Source organism: Pseudophryne corroboree, chromosome 12 (assembly GCF_028390025.1).
Source record: "Pseudophryne corroboree isolate aPseCor3 chromosome 12, aPseCor3.hap2, whole genome shotgun sequence".
Taxonomy (NCBI): Eukaryota; Metazoa; Chordata; class Amphibia; order Anura; family Myobatrachidae; genus Pseudophryne; species Pseudophryne corroboree.
The window spans coordinates 121,430,664-121,454,265 of record NC_086455.1 but is presented as its reverse complement, the minus strand read 5'-3'; the positions used below and the strand labels follow the sequence as shown (position 1 = coordinate 121,454,265).

Sequence of the window (23,602 nt, the reverse complement as noted above, 5' to 3'; positions counted from 1 at the left end):
AAAAGGGGGCGGGGCCTATTCTCCTCAGCACACGGCGCCATTTTCCTGCTCAGCTCTGCTGTGAGGAAGGCTCCCAGGCTCTCCCCTGCACTGCACTACAGAAACAGGGTTAAAACAGAGAGGGGGGGCACTTATTTGGCGATATGATTACATATATAAAAATGCTATAAGGGAAAACACTTGTATAAGGGGTTGTCCCTGTATAATTATAGCGTTTTTGGTGTGTGCTGGCAAACTCTCCCTCTGTCTCCCCAAAGGGCTAGTGGGGTCCTGTCCTCTATCAGAGCATTCCCTGTGTGTGTGCTGTGTGTCGGTACGTGTGTGTCGACATGTAGGAGGACGATGTTGGTGAGGAGGCGGAGCAAAATTGCCTGTATTGGTGATGTCACTCTCTAGGGAGTCGACACTGGAATGGATGGCTTATTTAGGAATTACGTGATAATGTCAACACGCTGCAAGGTCGGTTGACGACATGAGACGGCCGGCAAACAAATTAGTACCTGTCCAGGCGTCTCAGACACCGTCAGGGGCTTGTAAAAACGCCCATTTACCTCAGTCGGTTGACACAGACACGGACTCTGACTCCAGTGTCGACGGTGAATAAACAAACGTATTTTCCTTTAGGGCCACACGTTTCATGTTAAGGGCAATGAAGGAGGTGTTACATATTTCTGATACTACAAGTACCACAAATAAGGGTATTATGTAGGGTGTGAATAAACTACTTGTAGTTTTTCCTGAATCAGATAAATTAAATGAAGTGTGTGATGATACGTGGGTTTCCTCCGATAGAAAATTATTGGCGGTATACCTTTTCCCGCCAGAAGTTAGGGCGAGTTGGGAAACACACCTTAGGGTGGATAAGGCGCTCACACGCTTATAAAAACAAGGGGCGTTACCGTCTCCAGATACGGCAGCCCTCAAGGAGCCAGCTGATAGGAAGCTGAAAAATATCCTAAAAGTATATACACACATACTGGTGTTATACTACGACCAGCAATCGCCTCAGCCTGGATGTGCAGCGCTGAGGGGGCTTGGTCGGATTTCCTGACTGAAAATATTGATACCTTTGACAGGGACAAGATTTTATTGACTATAGATGCATTTCTATATATGCGAGATGCGCAGAGGGATATTTGCATTCTGGCATCAAGAGTAAATGTGATGTCCATATCTGCCAGACGAAGACATGACAGTGGTCAGGTGATGCAGATTCCAGACGGCACATGGAAGTATTGCCGTATAAAGGGGCGGTCCATCGGACCTGGTGGCCATGGCAACAGCTGAAAAATCCACCTTTTGTTACCCCAAGTCACATCTCAGCAGAAAAGGACACAGTCTTTTCAGTCTCAGTCCTTTCGTCCCCATAAGGGCAGGCGGGCAAAAGGGCCAGTCATATCTGCCCAGGGGTAGAGGAAAGGGAAGAAGACTGCAGCAGGCAGCCCATTCCCAGGAACAGAAGCCCTCCACAGCTTCTGCCAAGTCCGCAGCATGACGCTGGGGCAGTACAAGCGGACTCAGGTGCGGTAGGGGGTCATCTCAAGAGTTTCAGCACGCAGGGGGCTCACTCACAAGTGGACTCCTGGATCCTACACGTAGTATCCCAGGTGTACATTGGAAATTCGAGACGTCTCCCCCCTCACAAGTTCCTGAAGTCTGCTTTACCAACGTCTCCCTCCGACAGGGAGGCAGTATTGGGAACAATTCACAGGCTGTATTCCCAGCAGGTGATAATCAAAGTACCCCTTCTACAACAAGGGAAGGGGTATTATTCCACACTATATTGTGGTACTGAAGCCAGACGGCTCGGTGAGATCTGAAATATTTGAACACTTACATACAAGCGTTCAAATCAAGATGGAGTCACTCAGAGTAGTGATAGCGAACCAGGAAGAAGGGGACGATATGGTGTCACTGGATATCAGGGACGCTTACCTACATGTCCAAATTTGCCTTCTCACCAAGGGTACCTCAGGTTCGTGGTACAGAACTGTCACTATCAGTTCAGACGCTGCCGTTTGGATTGTCCACGGCACCCCGGGTCTTTACCAAGGTAATGGCCGAAATGATGATTCTTCTTAAAAGAAATATGGACGCTTTCCTGATAAAGGCAAGGTCCAGAGAACAGTTGGAGGTCGGAGTAGCACTATCTTAAGTAGTTCTACGACAGCACGAGTGAATTCTAAATATTCCAAAATCGCAGTTTTTTCCGACGACACGTCTACTGTTCCTAGGGATGATTCTGGACACTGTCCAGAAAAGGATGTTTTCTCCCGGAGAAGAAAGCCAGGGAGTTATCCGAGCTAGTCAGGAACCTCCTAAAACCAGGAAAAGTATCAGTGCATCATTGCACAAGGATCCTGTGAAAAATGGTGGTTTCTTACAAAGCGATCCCATTCGGTAGATTTCACGCAAGAACCTTTCCGTGGGATCTGCTGGAAAAATGGTCCGGATCGCATCTTCAGATGCATCAGCGGATAACCCTGTCTCCAAGGACAAGGGTGTTTCTTCTGCGGTGGCTGCAGAGTGCTCATCTATGAAAGGGCCGCAGATTCGGCATTCAGGACTGGGTCCTGGTGACCACGGATGCCAGCCTGAGTGGCTGGGGAGCAGTCACACAAGGAAAAAATTTCCAGAGAGTGTGATCAAGTCTGGAGACTTCTCTCCACATAAATATACTGGAGCTAAGGGCAATTTACAATGCTCTAAGCTTAGCAAGACCTCTGCTTCAAGGTCAGCCGGTATTGATCCAGTGGGACAACATCACGGCAGTCGCCCACGTAAACAGGGCGGCACAAGAAGCAGGAGGGAAATGGCAGAAACTACAAGGATTCTTCGCTGGGCGAAAAATCATGTGATAACACTCTCAGCAGTGTTCATTCCGGGAGTGGAAAACTGGGAAGCAGACTTCCTCAGCAGGCATGACCTCTACCCGGGAGAGTGGGGACTTCATCGGGAAGTCTTCCACATGATTGTAAACCGTTGGGAAAAACCAAAGGTGGACATGATGGCGTCCCGCCTGAACAAAAAACTAGACAGATATTGCGCCAGGTCAAGGGACCCTCAGGCAATAACGGTGGACGCTCTGGTAACACTGTGGGTGTACCAGTCAGAGTATGTGTTCCCTCCTATGCCTCTCATACCAAAAGTACTGAGAATCATAAGAGGGAGATGAGTAAGAACGATACTCGTGGTTCCGGATTGGCCAAGAAGGACTTGGTACCCGAAACTTCAAGAGATGTTCACGGAAGACCCGTGGCCTCTACCTTTAAGAAAGGACCTGCTCCAGCAGGGGCCTTGTCTGTTCCAAGACTTACCGCGGCCGCGTTTGACGGCATGGCGGTTGAACGCCGGATCCTGAAAGGGCATTCCAGATGAAGTCATCCCTACCCTGGTCAAAGACAGGAAGGATGTAACTGCAAAACATTTTCACCGCATTTGGTGAAGATATGTTGCGTGGTGTGAGGCCAAGAAGGCCCCTACAGAGGAATTCCAACTGGGTCGTTTCCTACATTTCCTGAAAACAGGACTGTCTATGGGCCTAAAATTAGGGTCCATTAAGGTTCAAATTTCGGCCCTGTCGAATTTCTTCCAGAAAGAACTGGCTTTAGTGCCTGACGTTCAGATGTTTGTAAAAGGGGTACTGCATATACAGCCTCATTTTGTGCCCCAGTGGCACCTTGGGATCTCAATGTTGTTTTGAGTTTCCTAAAGTCACATTGGTTTGAACCACTCACCACTGTGGACTTAAAATATCTCACATGGAAGGTGACGATGCTATTAGCCCTGGCTTCAGCCAGGCGTGTGTCAGAATTGGCGGCTTTATCATATATAAAGCCCTTACTTAATTTTTCATTCTGACAGGGCAGAATTGAGGACTCAATTTCTCCTTAAGGTGTTTTCTGTTTTTCACATGAACCAACCTATTGTGGTACCTGCAGGTACTAGGGACTTGGAGGACTCCAAGTTACTTGACGTTGTCAGGGCCCTGAAAAATATGTTTCCAGGACGGCTGGAGTCAGAAAATCTGACTCGCTGTTAGCCTGTATGCACCCAACAAGATGGGTGCTCCTGCTTCTAAGCAGACGATTGCTCGCTGGATTTGTAATACAATTCAGTTTGCACATTCTGTGGCAGGCCTGCCACAGCCAAAATCTGTAAAAGCCCATTCCAAAAGGAAGGGGGCTCATCTTGGGCGACTGCCCGAGGGGTCTCGGCTTTACAACTTTGCCGAGCAGTTACTTGGTCAGGGGCAAACACGTTTGCTAAATTCTACAAATTTGATACCCTGGCTGAGGAGGACATGGAGTCTCTCATTCGGTGCTGCAGGGTCATCCGCACTCTCCCGCCCGTTTGGGAGCTTTGGTATAATCCCCATGGTCCTTACGGAGTCCCCAGCATCCACTAGGACATCAGAGAAAATAAGATTTTACTTACCGATAAATCTATTTCTCGTAGTCCGTAGTGGATGCTGGGCGCCCATCCCAAGTGCGGATTGTCTGCAATACTTGTACATAGTTATTGTTACAAAAATCGGGTTATTCTTGTTGTGAGCCATCTTGTCAGAGGCTCCTTCGTTGTTATCATACTGTTAACTGGGTTCAGATCACAGGTTGTACGGTGTAATTGGTGTGGCTGGTATGAGTCTTACCCGGGATTCAATATCCTTCCTTATTATGCACGCTCGTCCGGGCACAGTATCCTAACTGAGGCTTGGAGGAGGGTCATAGGGGGAGGAGCCAGTGCACACCACCTGATCCTAAAGCTTTTATTATTGTGCCCTGTCTCCTGCGGAGCCGCTATATCCCCATGGTCCTTACGGAGTCCCCAGCATCCACTACGGACTACGAGAAATAGATTTATCGGTAAGTAAAATCTTATTTTTCAAGGCGGCCCTAGACAATAGGGGGGGTTCAACATAGGTCATCCTTCAGGAAATCTTTGCTTATTTTTGTTTGCCCCTTATAAACTTGTAAGTGAAAATGGGGTTGGTTTTCCTACTATAATATTTGGACATTGTTTGCCTCTGTTTGTCCATGTCACTTAATCAGCAGCCACTAACACTGGTCTTGTCTGTCACCTCAAGCAAATGAAAAGGAAGGAAAGAGGAGAGCAGTGGAAAGCAAGGGGGTTGGGGAACGTAGTACAAGTGGACATGGGTGCATGGAAGAAAAAAAAGTAGGCAGAATAGATGAGATGGGGGTAGGACGGTGCTGACAGACATACACCGAAAGGGGAGGCGGAGTAGTACACATTCAAAATTGAGTCAGAGGATAACACAAACGAGGTGACTGACATACAAAGAGGGGAGCAGAGACACTCTCAGAGGATGTGACAGACAAGCCAAGAGACCTGCATTTTATGCTGGAACTTCACCTTTGTGTATTCCACTTGGTTATTAGCAGAGATCAATATTTGAAGAGCATATGTTGGCAGTAAATCGTTGTTTATAAACTTACCACTTTGCCGCGAACCGGAGGAGAATGGAGGGGGCAGGACAGTATAGCCAGAAAGTAGTGCAGCCTGTGTAAATGGCTGTACGCTGCATCTCTAAGGCTAACAGGCAGTGTATGGCTTAGTCTGCAAACATGATGGCACCCCTGAGAGAGTAATGAGGTAACCAGTGTGGGAACCACTGCTGTAAGGCCTTCACCCCTGTATGTGCAGTGTTCACTCCGCTTTTCACTAAATTTTGTTGTCTATATCTGCTTTTGGAAAACAGTAAGTGGTAATAATCTCCTCTCTGTAGGGTTGCGAACGTCATAGAGGGCAAGCTGGCTGCAGATAGGCTGGTGAGTTATTTGGGATTTTACTGCATAATTTCTGTTTAACTTTGAATAATAACTTGACCGCACAGAGTGGAATAAAAGTGATTAAGACTAGTGCATTATATTTTTGTAGGGCTGGTATTTGGGTTAGCACTTCAGGAAGCAACAGAATTTGTTCACAGTGCTATTCAGACAACAGGTCTGGAGGGGGTGTAGTTGGGATCTCTGCAGTCAGAATCTTGACACCTGTTAGAATACAGATTTCAAACAGTCAGGATGCCAGTGTCTGTATTCTGACTGCAGGTATCCTGTACCGAACCCGTCTGAAGATTGAATCGACTGTGATCCTACTATTGATTTAAGTCATGTCTAAATAAGCCTTTCTCTTACATCCTAGTGGATACTGGGGTCTTGTACTTTAGATCGCGTCCACTGGAGCCTGGCACTTTAAAACTTTTAGTGTATGTGTGTGCTGGCTCCTCCCCTCTATGCCCCTCCTACCAGACTCCGTTTAGAAAAATGTGCCCAAGGAGCCGGGTGCACTTCCCTGGCGCTCCAGAGATTTTATTTTTTTTCTTTTACTTTTGATTTAGTTTCTTATTTTCAGGTAGCTCTGTGTGGCAAACAGACTACCTGCTTCGTGGGACTTAGAGGGGGGACCGAACAAACCTCCTGAGGGTTAATGGTTCGTAATTCCTGCTGACAGAACACTGAGCTCCTGAGGTACTGATCACACATTGTTAGTATGTGTGCCCACGCCAGCAGCGTGCCGCCACCCTCTAACAGATGCCGAAGGCCAGGTGCGGTGAGTATTACACCGGGGTCCCGGTTAGCGGGTCCTCGGTGCAGTTTTGCCGGCAAGTCGACAGCGGTCAAAGGCCCAGAGCTGTGGTGCCCGCCGCGGACAAACTGGTTCTGGGCTACAAGCCCGCAGTGCTCACTGTCTCTGAAGGTTTGTGTGAACTGCTACAGACACTATTTAATGTGTTTTTTTTACACTTCTGGCCAGTATAAAGTGTGTGGGACCACGCGCCATTATGAGGGGCGGGGCTTCCCGGAGCGGGACCAGCAGCAGGAAGGCGCCATTTCCTTGCTTCTGCGGATCATCAAGGCTGCATGCACACTGCTCCTCCAGGACCTGGCTGTTACAGTCTGTCTAAACCGGTACCAGGGGGTCATAGCCAGGGAAGAGCGTGCCAGCGGTAGCGCCGCTGCACTGTTGTTGCATATACTCATTTTACACAAATTGTGCTGCTGTGTTCTGTGTGCTGGGTCCGCGCCTCTGTGTCACTCCAGAGGGCTCTCTAGGGTCTGTGTGGGACATTTGGCTGCGCTGTTTTTTTACTGGATAATGTCTGTACATTTGGTAATGTGTCCTGCTTGTAATTCTACTCGGTCTTCAGCGGGGTCTCGTGTGAGCAGTGTTCCTTGTCTCCTCAAGGACCTAGCAAACAGGCACCTGACTGGTTGGATAGTTTAAGAGCATGATTCAAAATGTCAATTTTGAACTAGCTGCAGCTAAAAGAGAGAGACAGGTGTTAAAACACTCCATGTAGTAAGGCAGCAGATTCCAGGAAGGCTTTGTAGCCCCCTCTAGTGGCTTCAATGAAACACTCACTACCACAGGTTGTACAGTCTGATTCTGATCAGCCAGATGTGGATGATGATGATGATGATATGGACGAGGACAGCTCTCTGTCCCCTGGGGTGGAGGCCTTCATTTTTGCCAGAAGAGAGGTCCTTCACATACTAGACCCGGACTCGGAAGCGGAACCAGATGAGGAGTTATACTTTAATGTAAGACCCAAGACTTCACCTACCTTTCTGGTGTCTAAACTCCCTGGCCATGGAGGCTTGGTTAAACCCTGATTAAAAACTGTAAAATTTCTCAGAGGTTTTTATCTACCTGTCCCCTTCCGGCTGAGGATAGGAAGGTCTGGGGAAAAATCCCCGTCGGTCGATGCATCTGTATCCAGACTGTCAAAAAAAAAAAAAAAAAAAAAAAAAAAAAAAATTGGTTCTGTCTGTCCCTTGGACCGTATCCCTAAAGGAACCTGCTGACCGCAAAATTGAGACAATGCTCAAGGCCATTTATACGGCATCCGGTGCAGCACAGCGCCCCACAATAGTTTTGTGGGTGGATCTCCAGGGCTGTGGTAAAGTGGTCTGACAATGTTATTGATGGCTTACAGTCTTAGACGGTCTGCCCCAGTATGAGGTAGTTACCCTGCTGCAACATATACAGGATGCTGCAAATTTTATGAGCGAGGCTATAAAGGAGTTGTGTAAGATTAATGGCCGCACTACTGGTATGGCGGTATCAGCGCGCAGAGCTCTGTTAATTGGCGGCGGACGCTGATTCCAAAAAGGGTGTGGAAAATCTTCCCTTTTACAGGTAATGCCTTGTTTGGAGATGAATTGAATTAGTGGTTCTCCCAGGCAATGGAAGCTAAGTCTACCTACCTGCCGTCCGCTGCACCACCTGCTAGACGTTTTTACACCGGACCCTCCTTGCAGTCCTTTCGTGTGGCAAGGTTCAGAGGCAGGGGCAGAGAGGTCTCCACCACTTCCAGAGGATCTCGTGGTAAGTCCCGTAAACCTGCACCTGCTGTCTCCCTGGACAAGACCACCGGATCCCCTGCTGCTAAACCTTCCGCATGACTGTTGGCCCCAGTGACGAGGCGACTTTCAGGTAGGTGCTCGCCTTCAACACTTTGCCCACGTGTGGGCGGAGTCTTGTCGAGATCCCTGGGTGTGGGACCTCATTTCCCATGGATACCGGCTGGAATTCCAAACTCTACCTCCTCACAGGTTTATCAAGTTGGGCTTACCAGCTTTACCCGCAACAAAAGTTACCTTGCAAGAGGCTATTCAAAAACTCTTGCAGACAGGGGTGGTAGTTCCTGTACCTCCTCCGTTAGGCAACAGGGGTTTTTACTCCAGTCTTTTTGTCGTTCCCAAACCAGACCGTTCGGTGCGCCCCATCTTGAATCTGAAGTCTCTCAATCCCTATCTGCGGATGTGCAAATTCAAGATGGAGTTCCTGAGGGCAGTGGTGTCTGCTCTGGAGAAGGAGTTGTTCCTGGTGTCTCTGGATGTTAAGGATGCTTACGTTCACATTCCGGTGTGGCCTCCTCATCAGGCTTACCTCAGATTCGCCATATTGGACAACCATTTCCAATTTCAGGGCTTACCCTTCGGATTATCCACAGCTCCAAGGGTCTTCACCAAGGTCATGGCGGAGATGATGCTGCAGCTGCGCATGATGGGAGTGAACATAGTCCCCTACTTGGACGATTTCCTACTGAAAGATGTGTCCAGGGAACGTATGCTACACAGCATCGATCTGACAACTCGCCTTCTCACAGATCATGGTTGGATCCTGAATTTCCAGAAATCTCACCTGGAGCTGACCCAGTGTCTTCAGTTCTTGGGAATGATACTGGACATGGTATTTCAAAAGGTGTTTCTCCTAATGGACAAGGGCTTGGCTATCCAGGATATGGTCTGCTCGGTACTTAGTCTTCGCAGGGTGTCGATCCATCTTTGCATCAGGTTACTGGGCAGGATGGTGGCTGCTTGCGAGGCAATCCAATACGGCAGGTTTCATGCCCGGCCTTTTCAACTGGATCTGCTGGACAAGTGGTTGGGTTCTCGCTTGCATATGCATCAGGAAGTGACCCTCTCTCCAAAAGCCCGGATTTCTCTATTATGGTGGCTTCAACTTCCTCACCTACTAGAGGGCAGATGTCCGTAGAATCCACGGGTGGATATTGAAACAACGGATGCCAGCCACCGGGTTTTGGGAAGGGGTGACCCAAGGGTTTTGGTCAGTTCAGAAATCGACTTTACCGATAAACCTTTCTGGAACTCAGGGCGGTTTACAATGCTCTTCTACATGCCAACCATCTCCTGAAGGGTCAGGCGATCCAGGTTCATTCGGACAATGCCACTGCGGTGGCATACATAAACCGACAAGGAGGAACAAGAAGCAGAGCGTCGATGCAAGAGGTGTCAAAAATCCTCCTCTTGGAGGAGGCCAACGCAAGGACCATCTTGGCCATATTCATTCCAGGAGTTGACAACTGGGATGCGGACCTCCTCAGGAGACACGACCTCCATCCGGGGGAATGGGGCCTGCATCCCCAGGTGTTTCAACAGTTGATCTGCCAGTGGGGCTGTCCGCAGATTTGATGGCTTCTCGTCTCAACCAGAAGCTCTGCGTTACTGCTTCAGGGCAAGGGATCCGCAGGCCGTAGCAGTGGATTCGCTGACGACACCGTGGACGTAACGGTTCATGTACCTGATCCCTACTCTACTGTTAATCCTAAGGGTGCTGAAAAGGCTAAGAAGGGAAAGCGTTCTGACCATTCTCATTGCCCTGGATTGGCCTTGACTGGTGTGGTACTGAGACCTCCGGGCCTTGGCTCTGGAGGATCCCTGGCCTCTGCCGCTCCAAGATGATCTTCAGCAAGGTCCGTTCGTCTATCCAGACTTACTGTGGCTGCGTTTGACGGCTTGGAAGTTGAGAGGGAGATTCTAGCAAGAAAAGGTCTTCCCTCCCGGGTTATTTCCACCATGGTATAGGCCAGGAAGATGGTAATGTCGAAACATTATCATCGTATCTGGAAAAAGCATGTTTCCTGGTGTGAAAGTAGAAAGGTTCCTCCTGTGGATTTTAGAATTGGTTGTTTTTCTACTTTTCTTGGAAGCGGGAGTGGATATGGGCCTACGCTTGGGCTACATCAAAGTCCAGATTTCGTGTCTCTGTTTTATTCCAGAAACAGCTTGCTATGTTGCCTGAAGTACAGACTTTCCTGAAGGGTGTTCTTCATATGCAACCGCCCTTTGTGGGACCTCAATGTGGTTCTGTCTTTTCTCCACTCGGATTGGTTTGAACCCTTACATAGGGTAGAGTTGAAATTTCTCACCTGGAAGACGGTGATGTTATTGGCATTGGCGTCAGCCAGGCGTGTCTCTGAGTTAGGGGCCTTGTCCTGCAAGAGTCCTTATTTGAGTTTTCTTGAAGACAGGGTGGAGCTTAGGACCCGTCCTCGATTTTTGCCGAAGGTGGTGTCCGTTTTTCATGTGAACCAAGCTGTTGTGGTTCCAGTGTTGTCTGACACTTCTGTGGGCCCTGAGTCCTTGGATGTGGTCAGGGCTCTGAAGATTTATGTTAAAAGGATGGCACGTCATCGGAAATATGACTTGCTGTTTGTCCTTTATGATGCCTCCAAGATTGTTTAGAAGCTGGCTGACCAATCTATTGCTCATGGCTCAGGTTAACCATTCAACAGGCCTATACTTCGGAGGCTCTCCCCTTGCTGACGTCTATTTAGGCCCACTCAACGAGGTCAGTGGGTTCCTCCTGGGCGGCTGCCCGGGGTGTCTCGGCCCTACAATTGTGCTAAGCTTCAACTTGGTCTGGTTCGAACACGTTTGTTAAATTCTGTAGGTTCGATACCTTGGCCAAGGATGACCTTCAGTTAGGTCAGGCGGTTTTGCAGGGGTCTCGGCGCACTCCCACCCGTTTTGGCGCTTTGGGACTTCCGTATGGCACTAAAGTACAAGACCACAGTATCCACTAGGATGTAAGAGAAAATAGGACTTTAATACCTACCGGTAATTCCTTTTCTCCTAGTCCATAGTGGATACTGGGCACCCGCCTCAGTGCTTCATTCCTGCTTACCTGTGTAAGTATTAGGTCGGACTGACGTTGCGGTCCTGTGTTGTTGTTGGGATAGCCGTGCTATCCGGGTTTGGTTAGTGTTACTATACTCTGTTCTGGTTAGCGCCCTCCTTTCATTTATGGTTGTGTGTTGGCTTGTTGCCTCATCGCTGTTGTATAGTTCTTCTCTCATGTTATGTTCGTTTCCTCGGGCACACTTTTCCTAGACAGTCTGGTAGGAGGGGCATAGAGGGGAGGAGCCCCCCCCCCCACACACACACACACACACACACACACACACACACACACACACACTCACTCACTCACTCACTCACTCACTCACTCACTCACTCACTCACTCACTCGACCCGATCTACACCCCATGGTACTAAATTGCAAAGCCCCAGTGTCCTCAACGGACTAGGAGGAAAGGATTTACCGGTAGGTAGAAAAATAGGAATTTAATTTCTTGTGTGGTTTTCTTTCCCAAATAAACCCAACAATTGATAACGTCTTAAGATTTCCAGTGTGTCTTTTATATATTTTAGCCAATTAAACTCTCTAGGTCGTGTGTGTTCCTATACGTTTCGCTTCTTTCTGGTGACACCTACCAGAAACCACTTGATCTGGAATATATATACCTGTATACTGTACTTCACATCGGTTTGTATTTTTCTTTCCTCCTTCTGACACCTGCGGAGATATAGAGACTGGTTAATTGAAAATTCCACTTAATCTAAAACTTTGCTATGGGTGAATTTGTCCATTTGTGTGGGATACAACCCTTTTAATCTGTACTTGGCTTGGGATGTTTAATCTTACAAAAACATCTTTCAGAAATGGAAGATCATGTCATGCAAAATGAGGATTGAACAACTGAAGCAGAGTATATTTAATGGAAATGAGGAGATCGCCAAGAGTAAGTTACTGTTCTAGCTGATATATCACTCTAGTTAACATTTTTTTTGTAAAACTGATCTTGACCTAACAAGGCTTTTGCCCCTTGTAAGGTAATTTTTCCTACTTTAAGTCCTAGCTATCTAGCCCCGCTTCCCATGTACCGTGGTGTAAGGAAGGCTGTTCTATAACTAGCTAGCTGAGTGTTTTGGTGGGTTTTTCTTTGTTTAAATAGACTGATGTGATTTTTTTTTTTTTTTTAAAGATTCAGAGCTCATCTCCAAGTCTAAAAAATACAACCAGGAGCTGTATATCAGGAGTCAAAGGCACCAGGAGAAGAAAGAGAAGATCCAGAGGCGGAATCATAAGCTCAGTGTGGTGCTGGAGAAGAGGAACAAGGATCTGAAGAGTCGGCACGCAGAACTAGCCAGTCTGCGGCGGTCCCATATACTAGAGCTCACTTCTGTTATATTTCCCATAGGCGAAGTGAGAAATGTAACAAGGTAATCTCCATCTTCTGCACAGTTTATTACGTGTCTGCTGTTGGTTGATGCCTAGCTCACTGTGCTTGCGCTGTGTAATATAAGACTAAAGAAAATACGTAACTGAATTGTGTTTTTAACCTTTTTGTCCCTCTTTATTAGGGATCCAGCAGACGTCTCCTTTGAGAGCGACAATGCGATGACCTCCAGCACTGTGAGCAAGCTGGCCGAAGCTAGGAGGACCACTTACCTTTCTGGAAGATGGGTGTGTGATGATCACAATGGAGATACCAGCATTAGTATTGCTGGACCCTGGATTACGCTGCCAAACAATGGCGATTACTCTGCCTATTACAACTGGGTGGAGGAGAAGAAGACCACAGAGGGGCCTGGTAATGACCTTTATTGCTTTGGGTACAACATAAGGGGCTACCATTTGTTCCATTCTTATTTGAAAACATTTGTGATTTATGTTGGATGGTTGATGTTTTCCCAACAAACAGGATTCATTTCCATTGTCTGTGTGTGTATATGTACGGATCGTGAGGGGCAGAAGCGCATGCCAAAAAGGGCGTGGCCATGCAAATGGAGGGGGTATCCACTTGCAAGTGATACAAGTGGGCGGTTCAGGCCACAGACGGGGGGGGGGGGGGGGGGGGGGGAGTGGGCTGCCGGCGGCTTCCCCCAAGCTCTCTCTCAGCATGAATGGATGCGCGCGGCATCTTTACACGCTGAGAGGGCAGAAAGTGGGCGGCTGTTTTAGCAGGTCGCCGCAAAAAGGGCAGGGCGGGTTTTGCCCTTAAAAAATCGGGCAGGGCGCGGCGCCCTGCTAAAACAGCCTAGCGTGAACACTATTATAATGTGTGTAATATAATCTAATTTTTTTAATCTCCTCTCTATATAGTAGTGTAGTGATTTTATTGCCCTCTCCCCTGATACCCCAGTAATGTTCTTGGGAGACTGGCAGATATATCTTTTACTGATCGGCGTGTGTGTACTAAGGATAGGTCTGAACAACGTAGTTCACAGACCTACCATGTCTGCTGTGCTGCACCGCTACTGCCCAGTATAGCTGCAGATATGTTGGTGCATCGTGGTGTGTGTTGACTACCTGCCGATCACACGATAGGCCGGCTGTCTTGTCCATCTTGTAGGTGGGCTGGACTGTTCAAATGTATGCTCTCATGTTTTGGAGTCCATGTGGAATCAGCAGTCAGATGACGTTGGCACGGGACTGGTCTGAGCACATTTCCCGGCTGACAGCTCATCTTCTCAGACATTTTGAAAGCTGGAATCGCTGCCACCTGCTTAGCCAGCACTCCGTGATGCCAGCGCAGCCCAGGTCTAATAGGGGTCTCCATTGAGGGCTACAGTCACTAGCATGACCATTCCTGCACTGATTTTTCCACAACAGAAAGGTTAACTAGCAATTGTAGATCCACAGTAGCTTGGGAGAGACCACATGCGCTGACATTAGCTCGTTGTTGCTGCCAGGGGTCAGCATGTAGATGGGTCGGGCACCCTAATGCTACTGCACATTATTATACGTGTAATACACTGGGGTGTTGCATACATTGTGTTATCCCCCTTATGTACCGCACAGTGAGCCGCTGCTGTTTGTACATACACGGTCACTGAGCACAGCAGCATTACATCTGGGGTATTTGATACCTCTATAATGCATCTCATGGCAGTGCAAATGTATTACCCACTGCATAAATACCCCATTTACTATTTAAAGCCCACCTCATAGCAGTGGCCCTGTACAGAATCCCTGCCTGCTGCCCAGTGTGTGTGTGTGTGTGTGTGTGTGTGTGTGTGTGTGTGTAATAAATAAGTAAATAAATATACTCCTACCCATTATCTGTAGCCCACCTAAGAGCAGTATCCATGTCCTGTAGGATATGTCTATGTAGCCTACATCATGGCAGTTCCTGTGTACAGTCTCGCTGCACATGTACAGTCTCGCTGCATATTAAGCACACCTAATATTGCAGGAATGTCCTGACTATGATCCGCTGGTGTGTACAGAGGAAAAGAGTGGTTGGCCAGTGTCCTTATAACAGATATATCTGCAGATGGCAGTGGCGGTTGGTCAGTGTGTATGAACAACCACCATCTGTAGATATTTAGCAGATTGACATGTGCCAGTTTAAGTATTATTATTAATAAATATATATATATATATATATATATATATATATATATATATATATATATATATATATAATGTATATGTGTGTGAGAAAAAAAGGATAGTATAGCGCCACTTGTGAGGTTAAATCTCAGTAAAAGACTGTATGAATATATTAGAAATTTCTGTTATCAAAGCTTTAAGCCCACGTAACCTTTCAAAATGGTGTCTGCCTACCCCTAAAAATACAAAACTGGTATGGTAATGTTAAAAGGTATAAAACTGGGGGGATAGGGTTACTGGCGACGAGTGTGGCTAAAAACTATGTTTTAAAAGCTTAAAATTAGAAGCCAAAAAAATTCTAAAATTTATAAAAATATTTTTAATATATAGGAGAGTAAAAACTGTTTCCAAGAATGGTTTCAAAAAACAAGAATAAAAAACTTTTGTCCATAAATGAAAAATATAAATACACTTAAAAGGATAGGAATTCAAAACTTAGCTTGTAAATAGTGGGTGGTCAGTATAAGCCCAACGCGTTTCGTCTCAACAGACTTCTTCAAGGGGTATATATATATTTTTTTTTATAATTTCTTTTTTCTGCTGCGGGGTACACTGGGCTCCACAGGGAATGACATTGGTGTGTAGAGTAGGAACTTGATCCGAGGCACTAACAGGCTCAAAGCATTGACCACCTTCCCAGAATGCATAGCGCTGCCTCCTCTATAACCCCGCCTCCGTGCACAGGAACTCTGTTTTGTAGTTGATGCCATGCAGTAAGCAGGCATTCAACAGGGGGGCTGCTCCAGCAGCCCTGAGAAGAAGCTTTTAAAAGAAAAATGAAGACTTCAAGGGCTGCAGCAGAGGCACTGTATGTGTTAGATGTCAGTCAGACATCTCCTGCTGCAGCTCCATCACCTCCACCAACGGTGCTGTATACTCCCGGGCCCTGGTTACCGGTACTTACAGCGGAGGCTCCGGTTTTCTTCCAGTTAGTCACACACATGACCGCTGTTCTCCTGGATCGCGTGGCCGCACTCAGGGAGGAGGTAAGTGAGTCCCCTCGGCGGGACCCACTGTAAATCGCGATCCGATGCGGACGGTGGGAGGCGGGCCGCGCGTGCGCTGGCGTTACAACTGTGGTAGTACAGGGACCCCACTAGACCACCAGGGCAAGGGTACAGGTTTGTGTTCTCTCATAAACAGTTTATATAAGCCCACAGTACCTGGTGGTGCAGTCCAGCAGGAGGATAAGGCTTTGACCTGTAGCCCCTCCCCCAGCCCCAGGGCACCACTTAGCGTAAATGCTTCCGCCCTGGAGCTGCATATCTCCCCCTCTTCTCTCTCCCTCTCCCTCTCCCTCTCCCTCTCCCTCTCCCTCTCCCTCCGTTTGGGCGCCAATAGGACAACTGAGCTGATCCTGGGACTGTTTGGGCAAATCCTCCTCTGTAAAGCCGCCTGCATGTCAGCGCTGTGCATTTTACAGGACATTTAAGTATTCTACATGTCTGCTGACAGTGTTTGTTAAGAGAGTGCATTTAGTCAGGGTTATATAGTACAAGTACCCTGTGACCTGTGATTTACATCCAGTCTTTACTGTGCATTGTTATATCTATTGAGTGCATAGCTATACATAGTACTACTCTGCATTGCTAGTCCAGTGCAGTTTTATTGCATGTCATAATTTCTGCATTGTACTATGTGACTGTGTGTGTGTATATAGCTGCTGTGTGACCTCCGTTTTGTGTTTCTCACTCAGATTGCTATCCCTATATTCTATAACCCGAGGGGGCTAAGTGCGTCCGGTTTATCATTTAATATAGGTAGTTCACAGGATATACTCAGTGTGTATTTTTCTCTGATTTTTAGTGATCTCTTGAATTCCCTGTTTGTGCTGATACACTGCACAGGGGGTTCTTGTCAGGTATTGTGCTGCTGATATTGTACTGTGTTGCCTTGCACTGAGCTTTCGGATATGTCCGCTACAAAGGGCAATGGTGCTGGGGCTGATCCCACATTGCGTGGTGGTGACGCTACAGACACATTTGAGGAAAACATAGCAGCTGAGGGTTTAGGTTCTGGGGGATCCTTACCCCCAAGTGGGATTGTAGCAACGGGGGTTCAAAATGACCCACCTTGGGCTACCTTCTCCAAGCTATTGCATGCGCTGCTAACTAGACTAACGCCACCTGTGGGACCTCCTGTGCTTATGGTCCCCGCGGTTAACCAGCCATGGGCAGATCAACTGTCCGCTCAGTTACGGCAATTGAACCAATCACTGACTACCCAGAAGTCTAACCCTTGCCCACCTATGACCAAGGGGTCCTCGAAGCGGGCCATTACTTCCTCACAATCCACCAACATCCCAGACACCTCGTCTGATGAGGATGGCGTATATACTGACCCCACAGATTCTGACCCTGATGCTTCTGATGGGGAGTCTGTCTCACAGGTGGATGTTCCTTGTTGGAGGCTATCGGGATCATTCTTCAAATTACTGATGAGCCTGATGCTGCCCCTAAGAAACCGGACAGGCTTAAACGTCAGAAAGTGGTTAAACAAGTTTTACCTCATTCTGACCATTTAGTCGACATATGTCAGGAGTCCTGGGAAAATCTAAGAAAGAAATTCACGTCTCACAAGAAGATGCTGGCTCGCTACCCCCTCGCAGCGGAGCGAAGTAACAATTGGGAAACATCCCTGCCAGTGGATTCGCAGGTGGCGTGGCTGGTGGTATCCTCAGCTCTGCCGGTAACTACTGTCACGTCTCTGAAAGAACCACCGGATAAACGTGTGGAGGGTTGTTTAAAAGCGATTTACACCCTAACTGGTTCGGCGCATAGGCCCACCATTGCAGCGACATGGGCTGCAGAGGCTGTTGAAGCGTGGGCTCAAGAGCTGGAGGCGTTGCCTTCCAACGCTTCTGATCATGCTAGACAATGTCTGTCTTATATTGTCACAGCGTCTCATTACATTAAGGAGGCGGCTTCTGATACCGGTATTCTGGCAGACAAGGCTTCTACTACGTCCATTTTGGCTCGCCGGATTCTATGGTTACGGTCCTGGTCTGTGGCTCTGGACTCTAAGAAAACCCTGGAGGTACTCCCTTTTAAGGTAGACATTCTTTTCGGAGAAGACCAACAAGAAGTGGCTGACTTAGCTTCTGCTAAAACAGCATGTCTACCTAGTACTGCTCCTTCGGTGCCGAAGGCTAAGAGTACTTCCTTTTGTCCCTCAGGGAAAACAAAAGGCCAGGCATACCCGAAATAGGTTCGCACTTCCAAACCCAAAAATCCCAAACCCAAATGGGCCTGGGCTGCCCGTCGACCTGCTTCCAAAACTGACAAGCCTGCTGCATGACGGGGCGGGCCCCCCTCTGTAAGACCCCAGGGTGGGGGACCGACTTCTAGGGTATACCCAGGAATGGTTGAAGACCTGGGTACGGGAAGTCGTCACTCGAGGTTACGCCGTATCCTTCAAGAATCGTTCCCCCTCATCGATTTTGCCTTTTGGATCAGGTGAAGACAAACTCTTAATTCGGAGGTACAGTCCCTCCTGGACACAGGAGTGGTAGTACAGGTGCCTCTGGCTCATAGAGGCAAGGGGTACTATTCACCGCTGTTCCTAGTCCCGAAACCGAATGTGTCCTCCCGGACTATTCTCAGCCTCAAGTCCTTGAACAAATTTGTGAGGGTCTCCAAGTTTCGTATGGAAACTCTTTGCTCTATTGTTCTGGCCTTGGCACCTGGGGATTATATGGCTTCCCTGGACATACAGGATGCGTACCTGCATATTCCTATTGCAGTGTCGCATCAACAGTACCTGAGGTTTGCGGTTGGCAACCTCCATTACCAATTTCGGGCGTTACCTTTTGGTTTGACCATGGCCCTGCGAGTCTTCACCAAGGTCATGGCGGCAATGACTGCTGTACCCCGCCGTCAAGGGGTCAGAATCCTACCGTACCTAGACAACTTGTTGATCCTGGCAAATTACCCAGAAGTTCTCCTACGCCATCTGGATCAGACTGTCCAGTTTCTGCAAGCCCACGGGTGGCTCATCAACTGGAAGAAATCTTCCCTGGTCCCTGCTCAGAGCATGGTGCACCTGGGGGCGTTGTTGGACACGCACATCCAGCAGTTGTTCTTGTCTCGGGAGAAAGTTCTGATGCTTCCTATCTCGTCCGCAAGTGTCGATACATTCGGCAATGTAAATGCGATGTCTCATGGTGTCTGCTTTCGACATGGAGTATGCTCAATTCTATTCCCGCCCTCTGCAGAAGCTGATTCTTGCCAAGTGGGACGGCCTGTCTCCTCGGATCAGGTCTCAAATGATCTCCTTATCTCCGCGGTCCGTCTGTCACTGATCTGGTGGCATCAGGACCAACGATTGAGCAGGGGTTGTCCCTTCTGGATCTCCAACTGGGTCCTTCTGATGACGGATGCCAGTCTGCGAGGTTGGGGCGCGGTGTTGGAGCAACATTCCCTTCAGGGTCGGTGGACCAAGGAGAAGCCTCTCCTCTCAATAAACATTCTGGAATTGCGGGCGGTGTTCAACTCATTGAACTTAGACCAGCATTTAATACAGAACAGACCTGTTCAAATAGTCGGACAACGCCACCATGGTAGCGTGCATCAATCATGAAGGCGGCACTCAAAGCCGCATGGCAATGAGGGAAGTATCACGGGTTCTTCGGTGGGCGGAACACCATCTCCCAGTCATATCGGCAGTGTTCATTCCGGGGGGTCCTAAACTGGGAAGCGGACTTTCTCAGTCGTCAGGACGTACACGCCGGAGAGTGGAGCCTCCATCCATAAGTGTTCCAACTCCTCGTGGACCTGATGGCATCTCGACACAATCACAAGGTTCTGGTCTTCGGAGCAAGGACAAGGGTTTCTCAAGCAGCGTTCGTGGATGCACTGGCAATTCCATGGAACTTACGGCTGCCATACGTGTCCCCTCCGGTGTCGCTCCTGCCCAGAGTAATAAGGAAGTTCAAGCCAAGAAGGAAAAATCCTACTTCTGATCGCTCCAGCGTGGCCTAGACTGCGTTGGTTCTCAGGCCTTCAGGGTCTCTCGATAGAGCGTCTCCTTCTACTTCCAGAGCGCCCTGATCTCCTCGTCCAGGGCCCCTGTGTATATCAGGATTTGGCCCGGTTGGCTTTGACGGCGTGGCTCTTGAAGCTTCCGTCTTGAAGGCCAAAGGATTTTCTGAGGCGGTCATTCAAACTATGTTGAAGGCCTGTAAGCATGCTTCTGCTCAGATTTACCATAGGGTCTGGAATTCTTACTTTGCTTGGTGCGCATCTAATAATCATGACGCTTGCAAGTTTAGTACGGCCAAACCTGGACTTGGGCCTTCGTCTTGCCTCCATCAAGGTTCATATTTCTGCTTTGTCGATTTGGTTCCAGAGAAAACTTGCGACTTTACCTGATGTGCATTACGTTCACTCGGGGTGTGTTGCGGATTCAACCTCCCTATGTCCCGCCTGTGGCCCCTTGGGACTTGTCGGTGGTTTTGGAGGCATTGCAAGGGTCTCCGTTTGAGCCTCTTGAATCTCCAGACCTTAAATAGCTTTCTCTTAAGGTATTGTTTCTGCTGGCTATTGCCTCTGCTAGACGAGTGTCTGATTTGGGTGCCTTGTCTTGTAGGTCACCTTATCTGATTTTTCACCATGATCGTGTGGTTCTTAGGACATGTCCTGGGTATTTACCTAAGGTGGTGTCTTCTTTCCACCTTAATCAGGAGATTGTGGTTCCGGTCTTTACCTCTCCTGAATTGTATTCCAAAGAGCGGTCTTTGGATGTGGTACAGGCTCTCCGTATCTGTGAAGAGGAAAGCCCCTATCAAGAAGTCTGATTCTCTCTTTGTACTGTTTGGTTTTCACAAACGTGGTTGGCCTGCTCACAAGCAGACTTTGGCCAGATGGATTAGAATGGTGATTGCACATTCTTATGTACAGGCTGGTTGTCCAGCTCCTGCTACTATAAAGGCCCATTCTACTCGGTCTGTTGGACCTTCCTGGGTGGCCCGCGTGGTGCGACTCTTGAACAATTGTGCAAGGCGGCTACATGGTCCTCAGTGAACACGTTCATAAGGTTCTATACCTTCGATACTTCCGCCTCCCAGGATGCTTCCTTTAGATGCCGGGTTCTTGTGTCCGCTACAGTGCGTCCCTTCCCATAAGGAACTGCTTTAGGACATCCCCAGTGTCATTCCCTGTGGAGCCCAGTGTACCCCGCAGCAGAAAACGAGATTTATGGTAAGAACTTACCATTGTTAAATCTCTTTCTGCGAGGTACACTGGGCGCCCAGCCTGACGCACTTAGCTTCTTTGGGTTGGTATGGAATTAGCCGCTGACACTTTCTCCTGTCGTGAGAATATGGTGTATGTGGCTAATAACAGTTGTCGTCTCTTTTCCTGCTACTGCATTGGACTGGTTAACAAAATCGTAGTTCCTGTGCACGGAGGCGGGGTTATAGAGGAGGCGGCGCTATGCATTCTGGGAAGAAGGTCAAATCTTTGAGCCTGTTGGTGCCTCGGATCAAGATCCTACTCTACACCCCAATCCCTGTGGAGCCCAGTGTACCTCGCAGAAAGATTTAACAACTGTAAGTTCCTACCATAAATCTCGTTATTGTATGCTTGGTTGTAGTAGATGTTTGTTTTTGTTTCATGTTTGGTTTATATTGAGAGAAAAACCTTTAAAATTGAAAAACTTGCACAATTGCAATAACAACAAATAATGAAGCATAAAGCAAGATAATGGCAAAAGTAATACAGCATATGCAAGAGGCATAAGAGTAAGTGTGTGTGTGTATGTATATATATATATATATATATATATATATATATATATATATATATATATATATATATATATATATATATATGTATATATATATATATATATATATATATATATATATATTATTGTGTGTGTTTGAAATTTTAATTTTAAATGCACTGGAATGATGCGTACAAACAGGCTGCCTTTTATCCCCATGCAGGTGTAAACGCTGGTTTACGTTCAGGACTAAAGCAACACTTTAAAAAGACATTTCATACACTTTAAATGAAGCCGCTGCGGCCGCTATACTTAATCCACAACCTACGTACCTATTACACCATTAGCGTACAGAGTCCCGTACCATGTACGGACTTTGCGTACAAACGCCGCGCTGTCTGTACAAAGTACACGCAGCGCGTACACACCCAAAGATACACCGTGAACCCTTAACAGCTATGCTTGCGATAGTAATACACTTTAAACCTTAGCAGGGAAAGGAAAACACGACACCAGATTGTATTTAAACTGCTGGGTTCCGACACCACAACATATTATTACTGAAAGGGGGTTACAATCACAAAGCAATACAATACAAAAGAATAATGGCTACAGTCAATGGTACATACTTTTGGTTTCGCCTGCGCTTCCCGGTCCGGTCCTCAGTCATCAAGGGTGATGACCTTCAGAGTCTGTGATAGTGACCTGGCATGTAGCTGGCTCTCTATACAGTAGATCAAAACATAATACAATAGACACTGTGTGCTATTCCATTGGTCCGGGGGTGGGACATATCCTGTGCGCCGGGGATCATTGGTCAGCTCAAGAAGTGGGCGATGGCTAAGACTTGAGATGTGATTTCTGTTTGCATCCGAGTTCCCGCCCCATGACCAGTTAAACCCATCACATTAATCATACATAAATCTGGTATTATTAATTTGATGTGGTAATATATAATAATCTTATTCCCACCAGATTAATGTTTACGTGACTCTGAACAATATGATCCCACACATGATGATTATCTATTTCCATCCTCAAGATATACATATATCCACATATATCCATATACTCATATATATATATATATATATATACATACATACATACATACATACATACATACATACATACATACATACATACTCCTGCTATTACAATTTGTTAGGAATTTTATATATATATATATATATATATATATATATATATATATATATATATATATATATTATACACACACATATATATATATATATATATATATATATATATATATATATATATATATATATATATATATATACACACACACACAAACACATACATCTCCAAGAGTTTAGACCTATGAATGTTAATATCTCAGATTTATAAATGTCTGGTTTGTATTTTTGTTAGCTATTGCTAATTGAGTTTCTCCCAGCCTAGGTTCCTGGGTATTGTCTCTTTATTTGTTTTGTCTTCAGGTAAGACAATGACAATCCAGTTCTTATTGCTTTCAACAGAAACTCTGCTACCCTAGTAAACAAAGGTGTTTGCCTTCTTCATAGAATTTCAAAGCTTAGTGTAAATAAGGCCATTGTATTTTCTCTGACGTCCTAGTGGATGCTGGGAACTTCGTAAGGACCATGGGGAATAGACGGGCTCCGCAGGAGACTGGGCACTCTAAAAGAAAGATTAGGTACTATCTGGTGTGCACTGGCTCCTCCCTCTATGCCCCTCCTCCAGACCTCAGTTAGATTTCTGTGCCCGGCCCGAGCTGGTTGCACACTAGGATGAGCTTCTAGAAAGAAAGTTTAAATTAGGTTTTTTATTTTACAGTGAGACCTGCTGGCAACAGGCTCACTGCATCGAGGGACTAAGGGGAGAA

At 47.1% G+C, this 23,602-nt stretch overlaps 1 protein-coding gene across 2 annotated transcripts in view; it reads left to right on the top strand.

Annotated features, from left to right (window-relative positions):
* The window catches only part of ATG14 (autophagy related 14), an 87,266-nt gene that overhangs the window by 34,188 nt on the left and 29,476 nt on the right, over positions 1–23,602 (top strand). For both annotated transcript variants that reach the window (XR_010190488.1, XM_063947955.1), the window contains exons 3-6: positions 5,750–5,792; positions 12,274–12,355; positions 12,599–12,836; positions 12,978–13,207. Coding sequence is in view for 1 of the 2 variants with exons in the window: in XM_063947955.1 (XP_063804025.1) it covers positions 5,750–5,792; positions 12,274–12,355; positions 12,599–12,836; positions 12,978–13,207 (593 nt within the window). In the remaining variant the exon portion in view is untranslated. The remainder of the gene's footprint in view (positions 1–5,749; positions 5,793–12,273; positions 12,356–12,598; positions 12,837–12,977; positions 13,208–23,602) is intronic.